At 45.2% G+C, this 24,626-nt stretch overlaps 2 protein-coding genes across 2 annotated transcripts in view; one reads left to right on the forward strand and one right to left on the reverse strand.

Moving 5' to 3' along the window:
* Window positions 1–1,182: 1,182 nt before the first annotated feature.
* On the forward strand, window positions 1,183–17,396 carry Spmip3 (sperm microtubule inner protein 3). The gene is made up of 5 exons (XM_090341517.1): window positions 1,183–1,327; window positions 4,229–4,297; window positions 8,980–9,072; window positions 13,328–13,494; window positions 17,260–17,396. The coding sequence occupies exons 1-5, from the start codon at window positions 1,194–1,196 to the stop codon at window positions 17,370–17,372; spliced, it is 576 nt and encodes a 191-aa protein (XP_090197643.1). The 5' UTR covers window positions 1,183–1,193; the 3' UTR covers window positions 17,373–17,396.
* Window positions 17,397–18,648: 1,252 nt separating this feature from the next.
* The window catches only part of Adss2 (adenylosuccinate synthase 2), a 34,860-nt gene continuing 28,882 nt past the window's right edge, over window positions 18,649–24,626 (reverse strand). Inside the window, exons 12-13 of the mRNA XM_090341518.1 lie at window positions 21,929–22,078; window positions 18,649–19,446 (exon numbers count right to left, since the gene is read on the reverse strand). Of these exons, the coding sequence (XP_090197644.1) occupies window positions 19,394–19,446; window positions 21,929–22,078 (203 nt within the window). The 3' untranslated portion in view covers window positions 18,649–19,393. The remainder of the gene's footprint in view (window positions 19,447–21,928; window positions 22,079–24,626) is intronic.

Consider the following 24,626-nt stretch of genomic DNA (forward strand, 5'->3'; position numbering starts at 1 on the left):
GGTGTTATTTGTTTGGGGGGGGGTCGTCTTTTTATGGGGGGGGGCAAAAGGAGAGCACAAGAATGGAAAGAAGGGTAAACAAATGCATGGTATTTGCACTATATAAAAACTGAACTGTGCAACCGTGGGCAGAGATGGGAGCAGGAAACTGGGGGAAAGGGAAGAAAGGGATCACATTGTCCCAGAAGCATTGTACTCACCTCCTGACTTACGGAATTGTGACCCCTTTGTACAACTCCATAATAACTGAAAAAAAAATTAAAGAGAAGAAACAAAAAGCAAAAAGGATGTAATAAATTAAGAGTTTTTAAAGCTTAAAAAAAATGCACGCTGAGAGCCTTAAAAAGCAGCAAGCAGGGTTGGCTGGGAATTTGGCCTAGCGGTAGAGTGCTTGCCTAGCATGCACAAAGACTGGGGTTTGATTCCTCGGTACCACATGCATAGAAAAAAGCCAGAAATGGTGCTGTGGCTCAAGTGGTAGGGTTCTAGCCTTGAAAAAGCCCAAGGACAGTGCTCAGACCCTGAGTTCAGTCCCTATGACTGGCAAGAAAAAAAAAAAAAAAGCAACAGGCAAGGGCCCAGAGTGGTAGAGTGCTTGCCTAGCATGCACGAAGACCCAGATTTGATTCCTCAGTACCACATACACAGAAAAAGCTGGAATTAGTGCTGTGGCACACGTGGTAGAGCTCTAGCCTTGAGAAAGCCTAAGGACAGTTCAAGCAATAGGCATAGGCTAGCACTCCACCAATAGCTCTGTCTAGTTTTTTGGTGGTTAATTGGAGATAAGAGTCTCGTGGACTTTGCTGTTTAGCCTGGCCTTGAAATGTCCTCAGATCTCAGCCTCTATAGTAGCTAAGATTACAAGGGTGTAATCCGTCAGTGCTGGCTTTGAATTGTATTTTGGGACAATTAAGTCATCTTAGTAGCCCCAGGATGGAGCCTACTCTAGTTCTAGACCGGAAAGATTGGGATCTTTCCGCCCTGGTGCCAACCCAACTTCCTCGATTCCTGCAATTCCTGCTTGTAAAAGGCAAATACGGCACCATCCAGATTCTTGACCTTCCCTGGGACAATCTTTACAGGAGAGAAAGTTCCAGCTAGGCTCCCATGGAAACCACAGGAACCTTTATAAACTCCATTCCTGGAGGCATTACAAGCAAAGCCTTCTAACCAGCAAGCATCATAATCTGTGAATGATGTCAGGGGTTCAGCTCCCTTCACTCTGCAGTGAGTTCTTGGAGGGTCACCAACACCAGGAGGTAACTGAGTATTTGCTGCCCCAAAGGACTTCATGTGAGATCGAGGAAGTCCCGGATTACTGCGGCCTGTAGGTATCATCAGCGTGGCAGGGCTGCCAAAGCCTCTCTCCACCTGCTTACTAGCTATGGTATTAACAGCCAATCACGTCTTGAATGTCCCACAGATGGGAACTCACAACTTCAGGGCAAATCTTTATGGTGAACTTTGTGTCAAGAATTGTTTGAAGAGTTGCAGTGAAGACTTACCTTTGTCAACTTGGAATGGTTTTAGGAGTTTTAGCTCAATGTGTTTACTTGTTTGTTCTTTTAATTTTTGGTGGTTCAATCCCCACTGGGGTTGAACGCAGGCTCCTGAGTTTACTAACCAGACACTGTAGCACTTGAGCCATGCTCCCCACATTTTGCTTTTTAAAATTTCTCAGCATCGCCTTTTGTTTGATCCCTGGCTAGTCTGAACTGGGTCTTCTTGGTTATGCTTCCCACACAGCTGAGACTCTTATCTCCAAGTAACCTCTAGAAAATGAGAAGTGGGGCTTGACTCAAGGGTAGGGCAGTAGCCTTGAGCTGAAGAGCTCAGAGACAGTGCCCAGGCCCAGGAGTAGGGTAATAGCCTTGAGCTGAAGAGCTCAGGGACAGTGCCCAGGCCCACAAAAAAAAAAAAGGAGCTAGTCTTTGGCTTAGTGGTGGTAGAAAGTTTGCCCTAGGTTTGATTCCTCAGTACCACACAAACAGAAAAAGCCCAAAGTGGTGCTGTGGCTCAAGTGGTAGAGCACTAGCTTTGAGCAAAAGAAGCTCAGTGATAGTGCCCAGACCTGAGTTCAAGCCCTAGTACTAGCAAAAAAAAAAACCAAGAACTACTCTCTAAATTGTTAAATTAAATAAATTAATGTTCTGGAATGACCCAGAACCAAAATTCACCAGAGCCTCTATCAAAGATTCTGGGATGTCGGGGAGGGAGGGAGCATGGATGCCTTGGAACTCAAGAGCAGAGGTCAGACCAAAGAATGTTCTAGGCCTTGAATCAGGCCTGGAGAATGGTAGAATTTGGAACCAAGAAGTAGAAAGGGAGTAGAATCGACAAAGGAATGGTGACAGTTGCTGGAGAGGGAGATGGACCTTCCAGAACTTGTTCCCTGGGGGAGCAATTACTGAATAGCCCCCCTGAACACCTGCCATCAATACAGCACTGGCTTAGCAAGCACTCTACTTCCTGACCCCTGCCCTCTTTCTTCTCATAGGGAGATAAAGTCTCCCTATGAGTCCAGACTGGCTTCAGACACAGTCCCTCTGCCTCAGCTTTCCAAGTGAAAGGATTACAACTGTGCATACTACACCTAGCCAACAATATTATTTTCAACTCTTTGCATGCTGGGGGACCAGGAGCATGGTCTAGTGGTAAAGTGTTTGCCTAGCATGCACAAAGCCCTGAGGTCAATTCCTCAGTGCCACATACACAGAAAAAGAAAGCCAGAAGTGGTGCTGTGGCTCAAGTGGTAAAGTACTAGTCTTGAGAAAGCCCCAGGACTGGCAAGAAAAAAATAGATGCCAGTCTTGAAAATGTTTTTAAACCAAACACAGGCCTTTGATGGCAAATCCTGGCAGGAACATATCAGGGAATAGAGTTACTTGTGGTGGCTGGGGGAACATGAGAAGTAAGGAAGTGGCTAGAGTCCTAACACACACACACACACACACACACACACACACACACACACACACACACACACATTATATCCCCCATGTCTAGAAGAAAAAGCCCCATCTCTTAGACTGTCACCACTCCCAGAGTGCCAGGCTACAGATCAAATCTTGAACATGTTTTGAGAATAGTCAACCCAAAGTTGACCCAGGGCCTGGAACTTATGTCTGCTCCAGGAGAAGTTGACTTGAGATGCATGCATTTAGGTAAAAATCTTCTACTAAGTCAATTAAAATTATACATTTGAAAGACGAAAGTTAAATTATTATTGATTCTGAGCACAGCCATTGCATTGGCTGTGAGTGTGGAAATAACATTTATTACATGTTCATACATAAGTTTAACACTTTGATATTTACTATATAGCTATACTTTTAAGGCTGACTAAAATACAGACAGGTACCAGTGGTTCACATCTGTTCAATCCTCACTAGTTGGAAGGATCACAGATCCAGGATAGCCTAGGTAGAAAACTCTGCAAACCCCATCTCAATGGAGGAAGGCATGGCTGTGTACATCACTCATTCCAGCTATGATAGGAAGCCTCACATAGATCATGTTCCAGGTGCATGCTGAGCAGGAAGCGAGACCCTGCCTCAAAAACAACTAGCCAAGCCTGGGAGTTTGATTCCCGGCCTGCACAAAGACCTGGGTTTGATTCCTTAGTACCACATACATAGACAAAAGCCAGAAATGGTGCTGTGGATCAAGTGATAGAGCTCTAGCTTTGAAAAAGCCCATGGACAGTGCCTAGGCCCTGAGTTCAAGGCCCAGGACTGTCAAAATTTTTTTTAAAAACTAGCCAATCTGGGTGGGTGGCTCACACCTGTCATCCTAGCTACTCAGTAGGCTGAGATCTGAGGATCACAGTTCAAAACCAGCCCGGGCACTAACATCTGTGACACTCTTATCTCCACTTAACCCTAGAAAATGGGAAGTGGAGCTGTGGCTCCAGGGGCAGGGTGGTAGCCTTGAACTAAAGAGCTCAGAGACAGCACCCAGGCCCAGAGTTCAAGCCCCATAACCCACCAAAAAACAAACAAAAAACTAGCCACCTGTCTCAGGATACTCTTCAAAGGCCTGCCCCCAATATCCTATTCCTCCCACAAGGCCCCACCAAGGAAAGGTTTCCTGGCCTTCCGAGAGTACCAAGCCTCCATATATGGTCCTCTGGTAATCTTCCAGGTCCCAGACTATAGCAAAATCTTTTACCTTGAAATATGTGAAATCTGGCAATAAGACAATTCATTTCATGATAATTTTGTTTCAGATTCCCACCTATCATGACTGGCATCCGACTACGAGAGTTTCTTGACCGCCATCCTGTGATTCCACCCAGGTAAAGTTCTTAAAGCTGGAGTTTTCAGACATCAGGGCTAACCTCCAGGAATTCCACATGTCCAGTTGGGACAAAATAAAAGACACATGGTGGAATACAGAGAAAGGAATTGTTTTATGTGATAGCCATGAAAAGACAGCACTTCAGCACTTCCACAGCCATTTTGGGGGTTAAATGAGAAGAACTGGGGCCAAGGGCTGAGAAGATAAGACATAGTTACAAGAGTCCCAAGTCCTAGGTGTGGTCAGAGGTGGCAGTCAGGTGGTCTGGTGGTTGATCTGATCCAGGCCCTTCCTGGACTCCAAGATGGCCATAAAATGGCTGCAGGATGGAATAGCTCAGAACAAAACACACTGTACAACATGGAGGAGTCTGAGGGAAGACAGCCTTTATACTGATCCCATCTCATCTGTGGGCCCAAGTAAAGTCTTCCATTAAGGTCACTGATGCACTTCAGCTTACTTATTGAACAGGATAAGAGGTAAGGATCTAGTTTCAGTCTTCTGCATGTGGGTATCCAGCTTTCCCAGAACCATTTGTTAAAGAGGCTGTCTTTTCTCCAATGGATTTTTTGGTACTTTTTGCAAGAACCACATGGTTGTGACTGTGATGCTTTCTGGCTGTGTTCTCTATGGTATCGCACTGGTCTATGTGTTTTGTTTTTGTTCCAGTACCATGCTAGCTTTTGATGTGATTGCTCTGTAGTCTGATGTAGATCAGGAGCTGTGGTACCTCCACTGACTACTTGCTATTCAGGAATTCTTGCACTTTGATGTAAATTTTAGGATTTCTTCTTCTATTTCAGTGAAGCAAGACATTGAAATTTTGATGGGGCTTATAGTTTGGATCTATAAATTGCTTTCAGTATATGACCATTTTCACAGTATGAATTCTGTCAATCCATGGATATGGAAGGTCTTCCCATCCCCAAGTGCTTTCTTTAGTAGATACACTTTCTTCAGTGTTTTATAGTTTTCATGGCAGAGATCTTTCATTTCCTTGATTAAATTTATTCCTAGTTTAAGAACAAAGAGTCTTTTCTCCAGTGCTTTTGGTGGGGATGTTGTTGTTTTGGCTTTATTTTTGATTTGGTAGCTGGGGGGAGCTGCTATGAATGAAACGTTATCCCTTTTTTCCCTCAGTATGCTCACTACTGGTATATAGAAAAGCTACTGATTTTTGCATGTTGATTTATTTTTCTATTTATTTGGTACCGAGACTGGGACTTGAACTCAGGGCTTCTTATTCTTGCTTGACTTTTTTGCTTCAAAATTCTGCTACTTGAGCCACATCTGCACTTCCTGTATTTGGATTTTGTACCTTGCTGTTACAGAAGGTGTTCATCAGACCTACGAGATTTTTTTGGTAATCTTCATGGTCCTTTGCATGTATGTGCTGGTCCTGTCTTCCCTTAAGTGGAAGAATCACACCATTTATTAAAAATAATGTTCTTCTGAAAAAAGTCACATACACATATTTGATCCATGGCTCTGGCTTAGTTCATTTAACCTCTCAGAGCCTCTTTTCACTGTGATAAAGCAGGGCCCTCTTATTTCTTACAGGTTACTTTGGAATTAGGAGCCATCTTCTCTGCAAAGTGAAGCCTCACCCATGTGTGGCACAGAGGAGCTCTCACATGACACAGTTCCAGGCCTACACTGGGTGTCTTGAGCCTTGTCTGTGGCTAAGCCCAGATCCTGCTCCAGATATAGTCACTCCTCTGGGGGAAAAGTTTGCTCTGTGGAGACTGAACACCTTGTAGGAAAGCCCAGCCATGAGAACGTTGTAAACAATGCACAGGAAGCACGTGAGGGGATCCCCAGAGCCAGGAACTGAGCAGAGCCCTGGAGGGCCCGGTAGCCAAGGCTGGGGTCATGGCATCCGCTTCTGCGTCTGTGCAGGGGAGCTGTCAGTACTGCACAGCTCGGGCTGGTCAAGGCATTTCCCCTGAGGAGGAAAAAGCTCTCTTCTGAAAAGTGGGATTTTTCATCTCCAAATTGGAAGTCTTTTCACATTTGAGGAGAAGGCCACATGGGGGAGCTTGGAATATTTATCTAAAGAAGCAGAGGCAAGTGCATCTTTTCCTCCCCTCGCTCTCTCCACTTCTCTATCCATGCTACCCTCCCTTCAACACCAACATCCCGAGCATGCTTTCCTGCACTCTCCACACTCCCACCAAGCCTGCCCAGGATGTGCCCAGATTTGTCACTGGATGCCTGGTGCCACACCCTGGTTTTCATTTTTGTTTTTTCCAGTCCTAGAGCTTGAACTCGGGGCCTGGGCACTGTCCCTGAGCTTCTTTTGCTCAAGGCCAGCACTCTACCGCCTGAGCCACAGTGCCACTTCTGGCTTTTTCTTCATATGTGGTACTGAGGAATTGAACCCAAGGCCAGATGCAAGCACTCTACCACTAGGCCGCGTTCCCAGCCCACTGCATCCGAGCAGCTGGTGCAGAGCTGGACTCACCCATCACCACCGTGTCTCTTAACCTACCCTGGCCAGGCATCCTGGTGGCAGCACTGCTCATGCAGACCAGTACCCGTGGGTGCCTTGCCAGCTGTCGTGCAGCTCCAGGGGAGCCCTCGGAGGGGCTGGATGGGTGCCTAAGACAACTGTGTTCTACCCTTGCCTCAGACCTGTCATTTGTTCCTCTTTTAAAGCCAGCTTCTCTCTCATGACTTAATCCCCTGCTGTAATTGAGGGCTCCGCTGCATTATCCCAGTCACTGAGCAAGTCTAGACAGTCTGTGGTCTGTGGAAAATCTGAACTCACAGTATCCTGTTTGCACAGACAAAAAGCAAGGCCTACTCTGCTCAGGACTTCCTTTTGCACAAGACAGCCAGGCCCACCCAGGCCCCTGCTGGAGCTCAGAGCTTGAACCCCAGCTGGGAGCACTTTGGGGAGGTGGTGGGAGGAAGTTAGGTCATGGGGGCGAGCTCTTGCCAGGAATACTCGACCTTACCCCTTCCTCTGCCTTCTCCTTGTTTCCCAGCTTCCAGGAGGCGAAGAGCTCGTTCCACTAGGCACTCCTTTTCATTTCTTTTTGGCAGTCATGGGGATTCGATTCTGGGCCTTCACACAGTGAACTGAGCCTGGGTTCTACCCCGGGGCCAGGCCTGCTTCACCAACACGCTTGTCGTCACCAGCAGCACAAGGCAACAAGGCCAGCTGGTCGCCGGCTAGCAAGCTCACAGTCTTTTCGGAGCCTCTCCCCCATCCCTTGCTCCCTCTTTGGCTCAGCATGTGAGGGGCTTAGAAGGACCAGAGCTGCTTCTTAGAGCCAGCGGAATGCAGGCTACCCTACCTATGTGCACTCCGCAGTGGTGCTGACTGGAAGGCACAGCTTTAATTTCTGCTCGTTATCTAAATTCATTGTAGATATAATGCACACCCTTCCTTCCCACTGGCTCTCTACTGCGAGGGCTCAGAATCTGAGGATGATGAAAGCAGACCCAGCAGGCAGACATCTTCCCAGCAACGCTCATCTTCCTGTGGTCCTTCTCCAAGGAATGGTAGCATTCTTCCCAGGGTCTGAAGCCAGTGCCTTGTTCCAGACACTTCTCCACCCTGCTCCAAAAGTCCCCTCAGCCAGTGACTTCCCAAAAGTGCCCAGCTGGACATCCTGGCTTTACAGGTCCATGGCCTTCCTCTCCCAGCACTCATGTGTACGTGACCCCCCGCTCCCCTGGCTCCCTCCACACAGCCTCACATTTATGACTCAAAAGGGCCCCACAGGGGCCTAGGCGGGCTGGAGACCATGTGCCTGCGCCCCGAGCCTCTGGGTTAACATCACAGCATGGCTTCACTTCAGTTCCTACACATGTAGTCATCACAGTTTAAAAAGACAAATCTTACTATCAAAATAAAATAAAGCATGGCTCATCCACATCTATCCTATTGGCTTTATATAGCTTCTCTCTCTCTACCTTTCTTTCTTTTTTTTTGGGGGGGGGGTGGTCAGTCCTGGGGCCTGAATACAGGGCCTGGGCACTGTCCCTGAGCTGCTTTTGCTCAAGGCTAGCACTCTACCCCTTGAGCCACAGTGCCATTTCTGGCTTTTTCTGGACCCAGGGACTTCATGCATGCTAGGCAAGCACTCTACCCCGAGGCCGCCTTCCCAGCCCATCTCTCCTTCTCTTGCATGCTGGTAGAAGGGCCTCCTGCTCTTGCTTGGCTTTTTTGCTCTGCCACTTTAGTTACACTTCCTCTTCTGGCTGGTTAGTTGAAGTTCACAACTTTCCTAGCTGAGTTGGCCTCACACCACAATGCTTGAATCTCAAATCTCAGCCTTCTGAGTAGCTAGGATTACAGGAGTGAGTCAACTGCACCCAGCTTTCTTTCCCCCTGATGTTTTGAACCCAATACCTGATTTGTCAAGCATGTTCTGGTGAATCCTGAAAAGAAGGAACAACTTTGGAGGCCAGATGATGGGGGAGGCAGACTAGCCCCATACATGCAGGCATGGCACAGAGAAACTTGTGGATGGTGGGGGGCAGACCAGCCCCATACGTGCAGGCATGGCACAGAGAAACTTGTTACAGTAACGATGCTGCAGGAAGTCCACAGGCTTTTCCCTGCCAGGGGCCAGGGGCGCAAAGATCAAAGCTGTTTTGTATGACAGATAGCTAGTATCCTATAAAAGAATAATTGTCATGATTGCTGTTTTCTCCTTTCTCGACTAGTACATTCATTAATCACCAAGGAAAGGACCTCCATGGTTATTACACTGGGCAGCTGGCAAGACTACACCACGAGTCCAGTGTAAAGACACCCAGGTGAGGCGCACTCCTTATCTTCATTTCCAAGGTCGTCAAAGGTGGAATGATCGTATGAAGGGATGTAAAGGAACCATGTGATAAGGGTAATAATGATCTGCCTACTTCATAGAAAACCTTGACAGGAGAGGTTTAGACCTCGTGCTGGTGCTCACATCTGTAATCCTGCTCATTCTGTGCTCTGACGATCGCGGTTTAAAACCAGCTGGGCACAAATGTCTCCATGAGACTTTTTTTTGGGGGGGGGTCATAGGGCTGGAACTCAGCCTGGGCACTGTCCTCGAGCTCTGCAGCTCAAAGCTACCACCCTACCACTGGGCTTGGGAGTTTCCCCTGAGCTCTTCAGCTCAAGGCTACTTCCCTACCCTTGAGCGAAGCCCCACTTCCAGAGGTTAGAGGTAAGAGTTTCAGGTCCTTTTGTGCCAGGCTGGCTTTGAACCCTGATCCTCAGATCTCAGCCTCCTGAGTAGCTAGGATTATATAGGCAAGAGCCACTGAGCCTGGGCCACCCAACCTGACTCCAGGAGACTCTTATCTCCAATTAACCACCAGAAAACTGGAAGTGGCACTGTGGCTCAAAGTGGTAGAGCACTAGCCTTTAACAAAAGGGCTCAGGGAGAGAGACCAGGCCCTGAGTTCAAGCCTTACAATCGACGACAAAAAAAAAAAAAAAGCAAGAAGTGGAACTAAGTCACAAGTAGTAGAACACCAGCCTTGAGCTACAAAGCCAAGGGAGTGAGAGACCTAGAGCTCAAGCTCTGGTACCAGCACATCAAACAAACAAACAAACAAGCACTTATTAAAACATTCAGAAAAAATGCAGTCAAAAATTTTAAAGTTGAGTATTATCCAAAATGTCAGTCTCAAAGGAATTCCACAGCGCCTATTATGCAAATCTATTCCAAAATAGCATAGAATTGTACTGTGCTGCTGCTGCTTTCTCAAGGCTAGTGATCTACCACTTGAACCACAGCGCCACTCCCGGCTTTTCCTGTGTGTGTGATACTGAAGAATCGAACTCAGGGCTTCATACATACTAGGCAAGCACTCTACCAGCAGTAGATACTTTATTTTCATCTTATCTATTTACTATATTTTGGCCACAACTCTATGGGAACAATTACATAACATTCAAATCCACTTAAAGTATGTTTGTACTTAATATGTTGTGGGCCTTTTCCATCTCAAAATTATAATTTTAAGCCAGGCACCAGTGACTCATACCTGTAATCCTAGCTACCCAAATACTCAAATAACAGATCTGCAGATTGATGCTCACAGTCAGACAGAAAAGGAAAGTGTGACTCTCATCTCCAGTTAACCACCAAGAAGCCAGAGTGGTGCTGTGGCTCAAAGTAGTAAAGCACTAGACCTGAGCAAAAGAAGTTCATGGACAGTGCCCAGGCCGACTTCAAGGCCCAGGCCCAGGAGTAGCAATAATAATAATAATAATAATAATAATAGTAATAGTAATAATAGGGCCAGGAGTTTGGCCTCATGGTAAAGTTCTTGCCTACCATGCATAAAGACCTGGGTTCAATTCCTTGGTACCACATACATAAAAACAGCTGTGGCTCAAGTGGTAGAGCTCTAGCCTTGAAAAACCCTAAGGATAGTGCACAGGCCCTGAGTCAAGCCCTGGGAATGAAGATGACAGATATGCCAATCACTGCTCTGACATGCACACGTTGTGTCCACGGGTTTCCATCTCAGTGACACATGTATAATTGCTATGTGGCAATCAAAAGTAATATATATATATATCTTTTTTATATTAACATTGATTTTTATATCATATTTCAAATGACGTATTTAACAAATAAGTATTCAAGAAGGGAATCTCTATATACAATCACTGGCACTTAGATTCTAGAACATAATTAAAATTAGGTTGAGGGGTTGTATGTCATAGATATGTATTAATCTATGTAATAAAACATGTCAATAGTCATAGATTTCTGTGTCTATGTAGTTGTGTTTATATTTCCAATACCATGTCCATAGCATTGGGTATGCAAATACTGAGTCCTCCTTCTTGTACTGTGTGGATCTAATAGCCACATACTAAGGATACCATGCAACTTCTGTTCCTTTGGTCTTGACTTGTCTCACTCAGCATGATTCACTCTAGATTCATCCACTTCCCTGCAAATGCCATTATTTTATCTTGTCTGTTGGCTATGTAGAATTTCATTGTATGTGTGTATATATCACATTTTTTTTATCCATTCATCTGCAGTAGGGCATCTGGATTGTTTCTATCACCTGGCTATTGTGAATAGTACAGAGATAAACATAGCTGAGCAGGTGTGTTTATCATATCCTGGGTTATGATGTTCAGGGTAGATGCCCAGGAGTGGTATGGCAGAATTGTAGGGAAGGTCAATTTTCAGTTAAGAAACCTCCACACTGCTTTCCAGAGTGGCTGAACTAGTTTACAATACCACCAGCAGTGTAGTAGGATTCCTTTTTTTCCACAACCCCACCAGCAATTGTCATTGTCTGAGTTCAGAATCTTGGCCATTCTTGTTGGGGTAAGGTGGTATCTTAGGGTGGTTTTTATTTGCATTTCCTTTATGACCATGGATGATGAACATTTTCTCATGTTTTTCTGCCATTTTAATCTCTTCTTCTGATAAGTCTCTCTTTAGTTCCCTTGTCCATTTAGTGATTGGTTTCTTGGGTTTGGGGGGGGGGATTAGTTTCTTGAGTTCCCTACAGATACTGGATATTAAGCACTTGTCAGATGTATTATTGGTAAATATCTTTTCCCATTTGGTTGGCTGTCTCTCTACTTTTGCGACTATGCTTTTATCCGTGCAGAAACTTTGTATTTTTAGGTAGTCCCATTTATCGAGCCTCTCTCCAATCTGTTGTGGTCCTGGGATTCTGTTCAGGAATTTTTTGCCTGTGCCTATGTCTCTCCAACTCTATTGTATAGCAGTTTCAAGGTTTCTGGCCTGACATTGAGGTCTTTGATCCATTTTGAATTAATGCTTGTACATGGCAAAAGGCTAGGGTCAATTTTTAGTTTTCTGCATGTGGCTGCCCAGTTTTGCCAGCACTAATAATTGAAAAGGCTGTTTGTTCCACTGTATCCACATCTTTGGCTCCTTTGTCAAATACAAGTTGACTATAGGTATGTGGTTCTATTTCTGTATCTTCAAAAGTAAAATATATATTTTAAAGAAGAGAGAAGTATTAAGTTAGTAATATAGGTATGCAAAGACAGTATGCAACCATTAAAAACAATGCTATATAATTATACTTTTTGTGTGTAGTACCGAGGAATTGAACCGGGTCTTTGTGCAGGTTAGGCAAGCACTCTACTACTAGGCCAAACTTCCAGCCCCTATTTTCTTTTTTAACATGGAAGTATTCCTGCTCTTCCTGTGATTAAAATAACCTTGACATGCATTCCTAGCACTGTCTTTGTTGATAGGCATCCTCAATTCCTAGAATAGCTACAATAAAATATATGGCTATTTTTTTTTTTTTTGCCAGTCATAGGGACTGAACTCAGGGCCTGAGCACTGTCCTTGGGCTTTCTCAAGGCTAGAGCCCTACCACTTGAGCCACAGCACCACTTCTGGCTTTTTTCTATGTATGTGGTACCGAGGACTCGAACTCAGGTCTTCATGCACGCTAGGCAAGCACTCTACTACTAGGCCAAACTCCCGGCCCATATTTTTAAGATCTCAAAACTTATCACCAGGGTATATTTACTATGACAAACAAGCTGTACCAGTGAACGGATACTTTCACAAGTGTCAGGAAACACACTGGCTTTACATTATGTTCTTGTTTGTTCTTTGGTGAGTAACTGAGATGGGGAAAGGAAGGTGATGACAGGTTTTAGGTCTATGGAACGCTCAGCTGTACTGCAGCATTGGTCTGACTGAGAGAAGAGGGACAGCATCCAGAGATGCTATGGCGAAGCCCTGGAGAAATGCAGGGACCCTGGGAGATGCAGGGATGCCATGAGGAGCTGAGCACAGGCTGCAGCACCTGGTGGCACAGCTGCTGGAAGTGTGACACACACAGGTCATCTTCTGTTACCCGTGGTTGGGGAGGAGGATACTAAGGGAAGCTATGGGCGGAGCCCGAGCTAACTCTGTGGCACCTTTGCTCTGCCCAGCCTTGGAACAATGGGGTTTTGTTGCTCATGTCCTGGTCACTCCGTGGGGTAGATGACTGATGAGAGAACGGAAGTGCTCCTCTCCACGTGCTCACCTAGCTTTTCATTTCCATTTAGACCACTCATAGACTTGTCAGTTCCATCTAAGACTCCGTATCAGGCTCAATTAGACCAACAAACACTCATTCAATATATCTACTTCCGAAGACATTCAAAGCCTGCTGAACCATGGCATACAGAAACTACTTACCAAAGACATTTTTCTCTGCCATTCTACACAATTGGTAAGTCCAATCAAGTGGTCTTAAGTCACTGAAATCAACCGTGTGTGAGTCTGCTCAGCTCCTCCTGTGAGACTTGGCTGGGGACCCGCTCCTGTGCTGGGGCCAGAGATGCGCAGAAAGTGAGATGGACCCAAGGTCACTTGTTCCTCCTCGGCCAGCTGCCCGTAGGGATGAAGATGAACCGGGGTCCTTCTTAGGACACAGTTGGAGCGTGAGCCTGGGCCACAAGACAGAGGCCATCCCTAACATACTGTTGAAAGAGCTTTTCCCTCATATTTGCCGGCTTGAATGACTTTGACACAACTCAACCTATGTGGGGCATGGTCTAGAAATTCTCAACTGCCCTGCGTTTCTGTGATGAGGCACAGGCAGATCAGAGAAGATCTAGGGATGCACATGACACCAGCTCCACTTTCCGGCTGGGAGTCTGAGTTCACACAATGAATTGCTGACTGCGTTTTTCTTTTTCTTCTTTTGCAATAGGGGATTTAGACTTTCTAGGTAGAGTCTCTACCACTTGAGCCATGGCCTTAAACATTTTAATTTTTAAAATAAAGTCTCATGTTTACGCCTGGTCTAGTTCTGGAGTCCAATTCTCCTGGTTTCACTTCCCAAGAAGCTAGGATGACAAGTGCGCGCTCATTGGCAGACTTCGTGATAAAGGAGACCAGGCAGGCTCAGGCTGTAGGTTAGGGTGAAAGGAAGGGAGACTTACTGGGTCAAGAAAAGACTTACAAGGGCCAGAAAGGAGAGCTGGCCAGGATGCCAGCAGGGCTTCTGCTTTCACAGCTGGAGTACAGAGGACTGGGAGTGACAGCCCGCTATCCTCTAAACAGTGACAGGAAACAGAGCCTTCTTTCCAGTCCCCCACGGGGACAGAAATCTCATTAGACAGATAGATATTGAAGGCCTTCTCCTTGGCTTATTTTACACAGCTTCTAATTATTTCCAAATGAACCCCAGAACATTTAGAAAATTCATGGACTATTTGCCACCTGCTGTGGCCCCAGAAAGCCACTAGGGAAGTTGAAATGTGACACATTAATGCTTTAGAAATTAAGTTACTTCCAGGTAGAGAGCCACCCACCTGCCAGATTTTTAGCACACCCTTCTGCAGAGGTAAACTGCCTTGCTGAGACAGTTCTTTGTTTTTGTCTGATTGTATGTCTAGGAGTGGGGGTTCTTGGAAGGCATATTTATAACTGACGATTTGATCTTGGGTTCATTTTCATTCATTCCTGCAATAAATGCTTAATAGACCCTATTTATGTGGCAGGCAGTATGCTAGGTTTTGACAAGGCCTCATGAAGCAGAGAGACACAGTTTCCACACAAAATTCAGTAGGCAAAACAGCATAGATGCACCCATAAAATTCCACTTGAAGTAGAGATTATGTGTTGCTTTGGCAGCCTTTTCACAGATCAGTTTTCCTTGAGAAAATGATTGAGAGCTGAAGGATGAGGTAAAAGTTAAGCTGTGTAAAGGTGGGATCTGGGCCATGACAGGAGGAGCGGGGAGTGGATGACTCAGGAGCCTGGTGCCAGCTGACAGCCTGAGAGGCCAGGGTGACACTATTTAAAAAAAAAAAAAAACAAACCTGCAGACAACAGGGCCTATAATTCTAGTTTCTCAGAAGGCTGAGAGCTTAGGACTGAGGTTCAAAGCCAGCTGAGGCAGGAAAGCTTGTAAGACTTATATCCAGTTAATTACGAAAAAGCTTGAAGTGGAGCTATGGCTCAAAAGGTAGAAAGCTAGCCTTGAGCAATGAGTCACAGGGCCTAAGCTGGGTTCAAGCAAAGCAAAAACTAGTCTGCCAGAAGCCTAATAAAGATGCCACAGAGAAAGGAAAGTAAGCTTCAAGTTTATCAAAGCACAGGCCCTTTAAACCATTTATCCTGTCTCGGGGATTCAATCTCCCCTCTTCCACTTTCTTTCCTGTGCAGGATAGAAGCCGGGGCCCAACACTCACAGGCATGAGTGCCAACTCTGAGCTGTACCTCTGACTGTGTGTGTGAGGGCAGAGGGGCATCTCAAGCTCAGTGCTCTGAGGTTTCTGACTTGGGACTTGTTAAAGAACAGGCTAAATATAACCCATGATAGGTTAGGGTTATTCCCTTCAAAGAACTCCTCCTCCATCAAACTTCTCAGCTCACTGCATTTCATTGATGTATTTACGAACTGCTTATGAAACACTGTGTGGGGAGGAGGAAGAGCAGTCCTCAGCTCACAGCCTGGGGGAGGAGGCCAGCCCTGGAGGAATTTGCCCTTGTATCACTCCCCTGGCACCCAGGCACAGGAACACACTTGTAACCCTAGCAGTGCAGGAGGAGACTGTAAAATCTAAGGCTCACGATGCAAAGCTATCTGGGGCAGGGAAGTTCATGAGGATCTTAACTCCAGCTAACAACAAAAGGCCAGAAGTGGATATGTGACTCAAGTGGTAGAGCACTAGCTTTGAGGATAAAAGTTTAAGGCATATCACCCAAGTCGAGTTCAAGCCCTGGTACCAGCACACAATAAAATGCAAACCTCCAGATGCACAAATGTGGCAGTTGTACTGGGTTAATGAGTTTCCTGTTTCCTTTGGTTTCGGTGGTTGGGCCTCAAGCTTGCTACGACATTCAAAACCATGCCCCAGTTCTTTAGTTTGTATTTATTTCTGAGCTAGGGTCTTTCAACTGCTGCTCAAGGCTGGCACTCTTACCATTCCCAGCATTCTGCTGGTAAACTGTAGAGATGAGTCTCACGGACTTGACCTTCCTTTCTGGGCTAGCTTGGAACCTACATCCTCAGATCTCAGCTTCCTCGAGTTCATTTTTATTACCAAGAAGTTTGCTGAAGCCAGGTGCGGGTGACTCATACCTGTAATCCTAGCTAATCAGGAGGGGCTGAGGTCTGAGAATCATGGTTCAAAGCCAGTCAGGACAAGAAAATCCATGACTCTTATTTCTAATTAACTACCAGAAAACTAGAAGTAGAGATTGACTCAAAATGGTCGAGTGCTAGCCTTAAGCAGAAAAGCTAAGGGATAGTAGCACTCAAGACCCATGTTCAAGCTCCAGGACCAACAAAAAGAGAAAAAATTCTTTACACCTGGCTACTTGCTAAGGATGGTGGAATAGAACTATAAAAAACTATGAGACTTTGGAGTCTGAGAATCTTTGTCAAATTCAGGCTTCACCGCTGAGTTGTGTCAACTTGACAAATGAGGCGGTGATGATGTTGTATTTCTGAAAGCTAATGTAAGAAAAATGCCCAACATCATAACAAAGCCCTGTGAGAATGCTGTCACTAAGATACTTTCAGCACAAGCCTTTGCAGGCCACATACTTATAAACTGGCAGGACCTCCAATGAGGGAAGGTGGCAGGCAAGGACGGCCACAACCAGAGAGTGGCCCATCGGCCATGCAGCACCAAAAGGGCCTGGCAGTCCAGAATTGGGACATTAAATCCAGACTCATTTTATTTACATTTGGCATACTTAATATTCCATTCACCTGGAGACTTTTTGACTAAGTCTTTTTTCTATATAGACACATTCCTTTGCCTTAAATCTCATAAACTATTGTGTTTTGGGGCCCAAATGCTTAAAGGACTGGGAGTTAAATTTTAGAGAATCCCTAGAAGCATGGCTCAAGTGGTAGAGTGGTAGAGCCTCTGCTGAGCAATCACAAGGCCCTGAACTCAAACCCTAGTCCCACCAGAAAACAAGAAGTAGAAGTGGGTAATCTTAAGATAAATCACTCAACTGTTTTCAATTCCAGGCTGGGACCAGAAATTAGCCACTGTATCATCAAATCCTGCACCACTGAATTCACTGCCAGAGATCTACCGCTGTGGAGAGAGAAGCAGCTTTGGGAGGAATGCTTCCAACTAAATAAATCATGGCATTAACACAACACACCTTCAGGCATTCTCAGTGACTCCCCACGGAGTTAACAGTTGCAGAACTGCTTTTAATTTTGATGCCTGGGTAACTCCAATTCTTTTCTGATGAGGCTGGTCAGCCTAGACCCAGGAGTCATGATCCAACCTGCAGAGAACTGACTGGGCAGAGCCCGGCCTAGCTAGGTCCTGGGTCATTACAGGTACCTAACCCTTGACACACCCCTTCCCCTCTCCCCCCCCCCCATTTATGGGGAAAACAGCAACAGACACACAACTCAAGAGTCCAGGCAGCATGCTGGAGACCTTATTCTCAGCCCTGCAAAAGGTTACCATGTAGCTGGTGCTGTACTGGGCCCTCCCAAATGGCTTTGGTAGGGGGAACTGGGAAGACCGGTGAATTCCAAGAGTGTAGGCCTGTTGCTGCTCTTTTGCTGTGCTGCTGCGTCCTCGATCAAAGAATGACGACCCGTGGAGTGGACCAGATATTAGGTGACAGCCCAAATGGGAAAAGGAAGAAGTATTATTCTATACTGTTGGTTATTTACTGAGTCCAATAATGCCGTTCCTATCTTAGAACTTTTCTTGGATCAAGTATTAATAAAAATCCATACACTGGAGATATAAGATATTTAGAGGGGCCGGGAGTTTGGCCTAGTGGTAGGGTGCTTGCCTAGCATACACAAAGACCCGGGTTCAATTCCTCGGTACCCCACATACATAGCAAAAAGCCGGAAGTGGTGCTGAGGCTCAAGTGGTAGAGCTCTAGCCTTGAGAAAACCCAAGGACAGTGCTCAGGCCCTGAGCTCAAGCCCAGGACTGGCAAAAAAAAAAAAAAAAAAGATATTTAGACCTTCACAAAGGTTTTGTTTCTAATGTCTCCTTACCTTGCCCACACTCTTCAGGGAACCAGTTCCTGCTCTGTACCATGTTTCTACTGCCAGAACAAAGCACAATACACAACACATACTAGAAATATTTGGTTCTTTTTAATCAGTTATTGATGGCATAATAAAATAAATTTAAGTGATAACTAATTTAAACATTTACTGGTTCATGGAAGAATAATCTACAACACAATGTTATGCCTAACTAGCAAAATAAGACCCCCCTTTTTTTCTAAGAAAGGAGAAATGAAGGCATGATCAAAAATATGGCCAACAATTTGAATTCATTAGACACTTGCAAATGATTTTGTAGATACACTGGCAGGCCCAATGTTGAAAAAAATCAATCCATTAGATTTAGATTTTTTTTTTTTTAAAAAAAAGGTATGATACACATTTCAGTTCATGTCTGAAACTAAAAAATATCTACCAAGTATCATAATAGATCTTTTAATGACTATTAAAAAAAATTAAGGTTATTGTTTGGGGGAAGCATCTTTTCTCTTTGAATATTTAATGCATTAAATAATCTATAGTGAGAAGTAAGTTCTGTACAAACTAATGGACCCGTTATAACACACCCCTCCCCTGCCAAAGCTCAACTTTGCAATGGTCTCTGCCAAAAAAAAACAGTTCATACGGAAGACAGAATCCATAGCCTTATGGAGTTTACAGAGCTCAGCCTGCTATCAACTTCTAACAGCTAAGATTACAATGAACGAAGGATCAGAATGTAGAAATGCTTGTGCAAAACTGCATCATCCCTACTGTCTACAGTATGAGGGGGCAAAACTAAGGAACACACAATGACAATGAAGAAAACCTACACTGGAGGCAACTCATAGGCATTCAAATAACAGGGATTCTACCTACTACTAGACGCTGAGAGGAAACATGGCACCATGAGCAGCAGGAGCAAGAGGCGATCCCACCATTATGCCAGGTGAGGAAGCTGGCACTGGAATATGCCAACATTCATCTCCACCACAGCCACCACCTTGCAGCCTGGAAACAGGTGCCAGGCTCCAAATCCACTCTGTCTTCATTCTGGAACTTGTAGGTCGTAGAGGAATATTTAAGTCTTTCCCCTCCCTCAGAGGAGTGTTTCTTGAATCCCTGGCCATCCTTAAAAGAGTTGAATCATAGACTCTCTGGATTTACCTACACCAATCCACTTCACTGGAACACAGAACAAAGACAAAAGGACATAAAAAACATCAGTTACCACACCCAAACTTTGGCATCGAGAAGAGGCAGCTCCCCCACTCTCCTCAGGTCAACAGTTTCCCCGGGAGCCTGTGCTTGTCTTCACTTGCTGCTAGCAGACAACACTTGTTTCTGGCAGGACATCATCTGCCTCTTTTTTTGGGCTCAGAGACACAAGTACTAGGCAAGTACATTACCACCTGAGCCATGCCCCATGCTAACACTCTGCTTTAAACGTTCTTACAGCTTCTCAAATCTCGGTGACTAGGACAGTAAAACATAGGTCCAAACCAGCAGAGACCAGAAGAACTTTTGATTAGATACCTAGAAAGGCATCTCTGATAAATAGATACTAAGTAGATACTGAAGTGTCATTGCAACTTTTACAGCTCAAAAAGTAGAACGATGGCAGGGCCTCATGCCTGTAATCCTAGCTACTCAGGAGGCTGTGATCTGAGGATCACGGTTCAAAGCCAGCCCTGGCACTAAAGAATGCAAGACTCTTATCTCCATTTAATCAGTAGAAAATGAGAAGTGGGGCTGTGGCTCACGGGGTAGGGCACCAGCCTTGAGCTGAAGCGCTCAGGGACAGCGCCCAGGCCAGAATTCAAGCTCTCCGATGACAAAAAAAAAAAAAAGTACTATGGACCAGCATGCGCTCCACCATGGGAGACCAGAATCCTTTGTAGTACATGGCTTTAGAGTATCTGTAGAGGTACTGGATTCCACATGGCACTGTTGGCATAAACATTTATAGGATTTCACCAGTCTTTGTTAGATTCACTGCTATTTAGTTCAGAAAATTGTAACCAGTAACTGAAGGCAAACAAGCTTACTCAAGGACACCAAAGGTGAGGAGCTACTAGTAACTGGGAAAACAACAATCACAATACATGGAAGTGGTGCTATGGCTCAAGTAGCAAGGCATTAATCTTTGTAGAGGCTTAGGAACAGTGCCCAGGCTTTGAGTTCAAGCCCCACGACCAACCTAAAATAAAATAATTTTGGGACCAGGAGCATGGCCTAGTGGTAGAGTGCTTATCTAGCATGCACGAAGCCTTGGGTTTGATTTTTCAGTAGTACACACACAGAAAAAGCCAGAAGTGGAGCTGGGAGTTTGGCCTAGTGGTTAAAGTGCTTGCCTAGCATGCATGAAGGCCCGTGGTTCGATTCCTTGGTACCACATACATAGAAAAAAGCCGGAAGTGGTGCTGAGGCTCAAGTGGTAGAGTGCTAACCTTGAGAAAATCCAAGGATAGTGCTCAGGCCCTGAGCTCAAGCCCAGGACTGGCAAAAAAAAAAAAAAAAAAGCCAGAAGTAGGGCTGAGGCTCAAGTGATAAAGCACTAGCCTTGAGCAAAAAAAGTGTCCAAAGACAGTGCCCAGGCCCTGAGTTCAGGCCCCAGGACCTACCCCCCCCCCCCAAAAAAAAGCCATCTACTTTGCCTTTTATTTGGTCAGTCATGGGGCTTGGACTCTGGGCCTGGGCATTGTCCCAGAACCACTTCCAGTTTTCTAGTGGCTAACTGGAGTTAAGAATCTCACAGTCTTTAGTGCCTGGGCTGGCTTTGAACCACGTTCCTCAGATCTCAGCCTCTTGAGTAGCTAGGATTACAGGTGTGAGCCACCATGCCCAGCCTACTTTTTTTTTTGCCCGTCATGGGGCTTGAACTCTAGGTCTGGATGCTGTCCTTGAGCTCTTCAGCTCAAGGCTAGCACTCTACCACTTGAGCCACAGTGCCACTTCTTTGTGGTTTTCTGATGCTTAACTGGGGATAAGAGTTACAGACTTTTACGCCCCAGCTAGTTTTAAACCATGATCCTCAGATCTAGCCACCACGCCCGGCTACTTTATTTAAATTTCCATTGATGTAAAAAGGATAAAGTGAAAGCATCTGTTAAGACAAACACACCACATAATTTTATTGTGCCTATCTCATCGTAAATTTATTTTAATAAAGTTTACCCAGTCCATTTTTTCTGTATTTCTTACTAATGAGATTTCCCCTTGTATATAGTGGTATTTCCTATGTCTATTCAAGAAACTTCTCCAACTCTCATTTAAAGATGGTTTAGCTCAAACGGGGGGGGAGGGGAGCCTATAAACCAGTTTTCAGTGAGACTGAAAATCAAAAGAAAAGGATGAATGTCACAGGGTTAAAAACAAAATCTATCAGAGAGGCTAAGAGGGAATTTATAGTCGTATTTAAAAGTGAATATCACATTCAAGAAATAAAGTATTACATTATGTCTTCTGGGACATTGCTGGAAATCATGAGAACTCTTCACGATAATAATCTTTGGTTCTGTTCAGAAGATCAGTTATAGTAGAAATAGAAGGGCTAAGGTATGGATTGCCTAACCGCACAAGGTCCTGTGGTCTGTCTGCAGTTCCCTGCTCCCCAAGACAATGATAAAAAAAAAAAAGAAAAGATTCTAGTTCATAAAATGTTTACCTGGAATCTGAAGCTCATCTTCAATAAACCGAACATAATGTTGTGCGTTTACAGGTAGCTCTTTAAACGTCCTTGCATTTGATATGTCCATGTTCCATCCTGGGAGAGTCTTGTATTGGACCTCAACTTTATTTAAGACATCATGGTTTGCTAAAAGTCAAGGAGTATATATGTTCACGGCACATCCTGTTTATTGTCAAACATCTTTTTGACAAAGTTCACAAATATTTATCAAAACCTCTGGAATCAGAACTGTGTTGAATTTAGAATTTTCTGAATTTTAGAAATGTAACAACATCATCCAGGCATAGTAGCTTACGCCTGTAATCCTAGCTACTCCAGAGGCTGAGATCTGAGGGTCAAGGTTCAAAGCCACCCCGGCACAAAACAACCTGAGACGCTTATCTCCAATTTACCTCTAGGACAATTTTTTTTAAAAAGTGGGGCTCGGCTCAATGGGTAGGGCGCTAGCCTTGAGCTGAAGAGCTCAGGGACAGTGCCCAGGCCCAGTTCAAGCCCCATGATCTAAAAAAAAAAAAAAGAAATGTAACAAAAGCAACAAAAAGTAGCAACAGTACATATAGCATGTGGGAAAGTTTCTTGAAGCAAACATTTCTGGAGCTGTATGTGATCATTCACTGCAAGTAGAGAGAGGTCATACGGCTCTAACATAGTTCACACCAAGGCAGTCCTGCTTGGAAAATGACAGCGGATGCCAAACTTTAGAACTTTCCATTTCAGGGCCAGGAGTTTGGCCTAGTGGTAGAGTGCTTGCCTAGCATGCACAAAGACCTGGGTTCAATTCCTCGGTACCACATACAGAGAAAAGCCAGAAGTGGTGTTGTGACTCAAGTGGTAGAACTCTAGCCTTGAGAAAGCCTAAGGACAGTGCTCAGGCCCTGAGTTCAATGCCCAGGACTGGCCAAAAAAAACCTTTCCATTTCAGAGCATCTCAAGTTTCTGTACTGTCAATGACGAATCTCGTAACGACAGAACCTCACAGAAGGCTTGCACATTCCTTCTGAGAAATCTGTTGTTTCAATCCCACCTTAAGATTTTCTTTGTAGCCCAGACCAGAATGGAGCAGTTCCTTCAGCTAGAGACCTTGCTAAGGCTGCTCTGTGTTGTCCACACTTCCCGGCAAGGCAGAGATGTGCAGCACTGCCTGCCAATGCTCACATCTCAGAGCCTCCCCAGCCTCGCCTTCACACAAAGGGGCTACTGTCCACATCCGGTGGCATGCCGTTGTGGGAACACAGAGCACTGGGTCACTCAGCCTGATCTGGGACAACTCTGAAGGGCCATTCTAGCCCCAGAACTCCCCAAACAGTCTTTGAGGGCAACACCGCAGTTCAACTTCTTTCTCCACCTGCTTGTTCCTGTTTCTCTCGCAGCTAATTGCTAGAGCACTTATGAACCAGTACAAATATCCACAGCAGGCTGTTTCTAGGGAACTCAACCATAGACGGCTGGTGCCAGTAGTCTGAGAAGGATCTAAAATGGGAGCTGAAGCAAATGACTCAGCCCCACTGAGTCTCTTGGTTCCTCTTCCACTGTCTACTACAGCAGTTAGGGCACACCCACTCGGTCTGGCTCCTTCCAGCACATGCTTGGTTGTATGCAACAATCCGTCAGGCCTCATGGGAGGGGCTCCATACCAGTCTACTCTCATCAAATGTCCTCCCTCCACAGCTTCTTCCTCCATGTGCACTCTCACCCTGGCTATCTGCTCTAAATGCTGACCATGTAGACCCTGTTCCCTTTCTGCTTTCCTCATTGAAATTTGGCCTTTAGATTCTCTGCTGATGAGAAGGGAAAACAGAGGCAGATCTAAGGCAGTCACATGGTGCCCTTCGAGGCAGAGGCCTCTTTGCAGCAAACAAGGGAAGCTTTAACATTAGCACAAGGCAGTGGACTACAGGCTCTAAGGGCTTGACTGCACCAACCCACTGTCTTAGCTAACATCTTGTCATAGCAAGTGGCCATGTCTTTTCAGATTCGTTGGAGTTGAGATTACAACCTTCTCTGGATCTCTACTGTCTATGTAACCGAATCTTAGGCTAATTCTCTTCCCTAGATGATGCCTTAAACTGCCTCAGTCTTCTTCATGAATGCCATTCATCAAGAGCCACCCATTGCCATTGTCCCAGGGCACTGAGTTTTTAATGATCTTCATTCTCAGTTCCTCAGATATTGCCAGTGTTTTCCTTTGCACGAATGTGATAAGATTGCATAATAGTAACTCTACTAGTTCTCACAACTGGCTATCTGTGACGGAGAGGCTAAATCTGGAGGTTCTGCCCCATTCAATACAACAGCTATTTGAGATAGTACTGAGACTTCCCTACCCACTGGGCAAAGTCAATATCTAGTCATTCTGAAGACTATTAAGACACAAAGTTTGTGACACTGAAACCATGGCACCCCTGTTAGTGACAGGGCCAGATTATAAATTGTATCTTGCGCAAGTCCAGCTCACAAAATCTCACTGGTTTCACAGATTTACCTATTCCTCAATTATCTAGTCATCAAACATGGAACATGCCAGAAGCTACATACTGGCTCCCTGGCCTGTTATCATGGAAATGTGGCCTTTGAAAATCTTTAAGGCTGGGTACCCATAGCCCAGGCCTGCAATCCTAGCTACTCAGGAGCCTGAGATCTAAGGATCATGGTTTCAAGCCTGCCTGGGCAGGAA

Source organism: Megascapheus bottae, chromosome 10 (assembly GCF_031878675.1).
Source record: "Megascapheus bottae isolate mThoBot1 chromosome 10, mThoBot2.hap1, whole genome shotgun sequence".
NCBI lineage: Eukaryota > Metazoa > Chordata > Mammalia > Rodentia > Geomyidae > Megascapheus > Megascapheus bottae.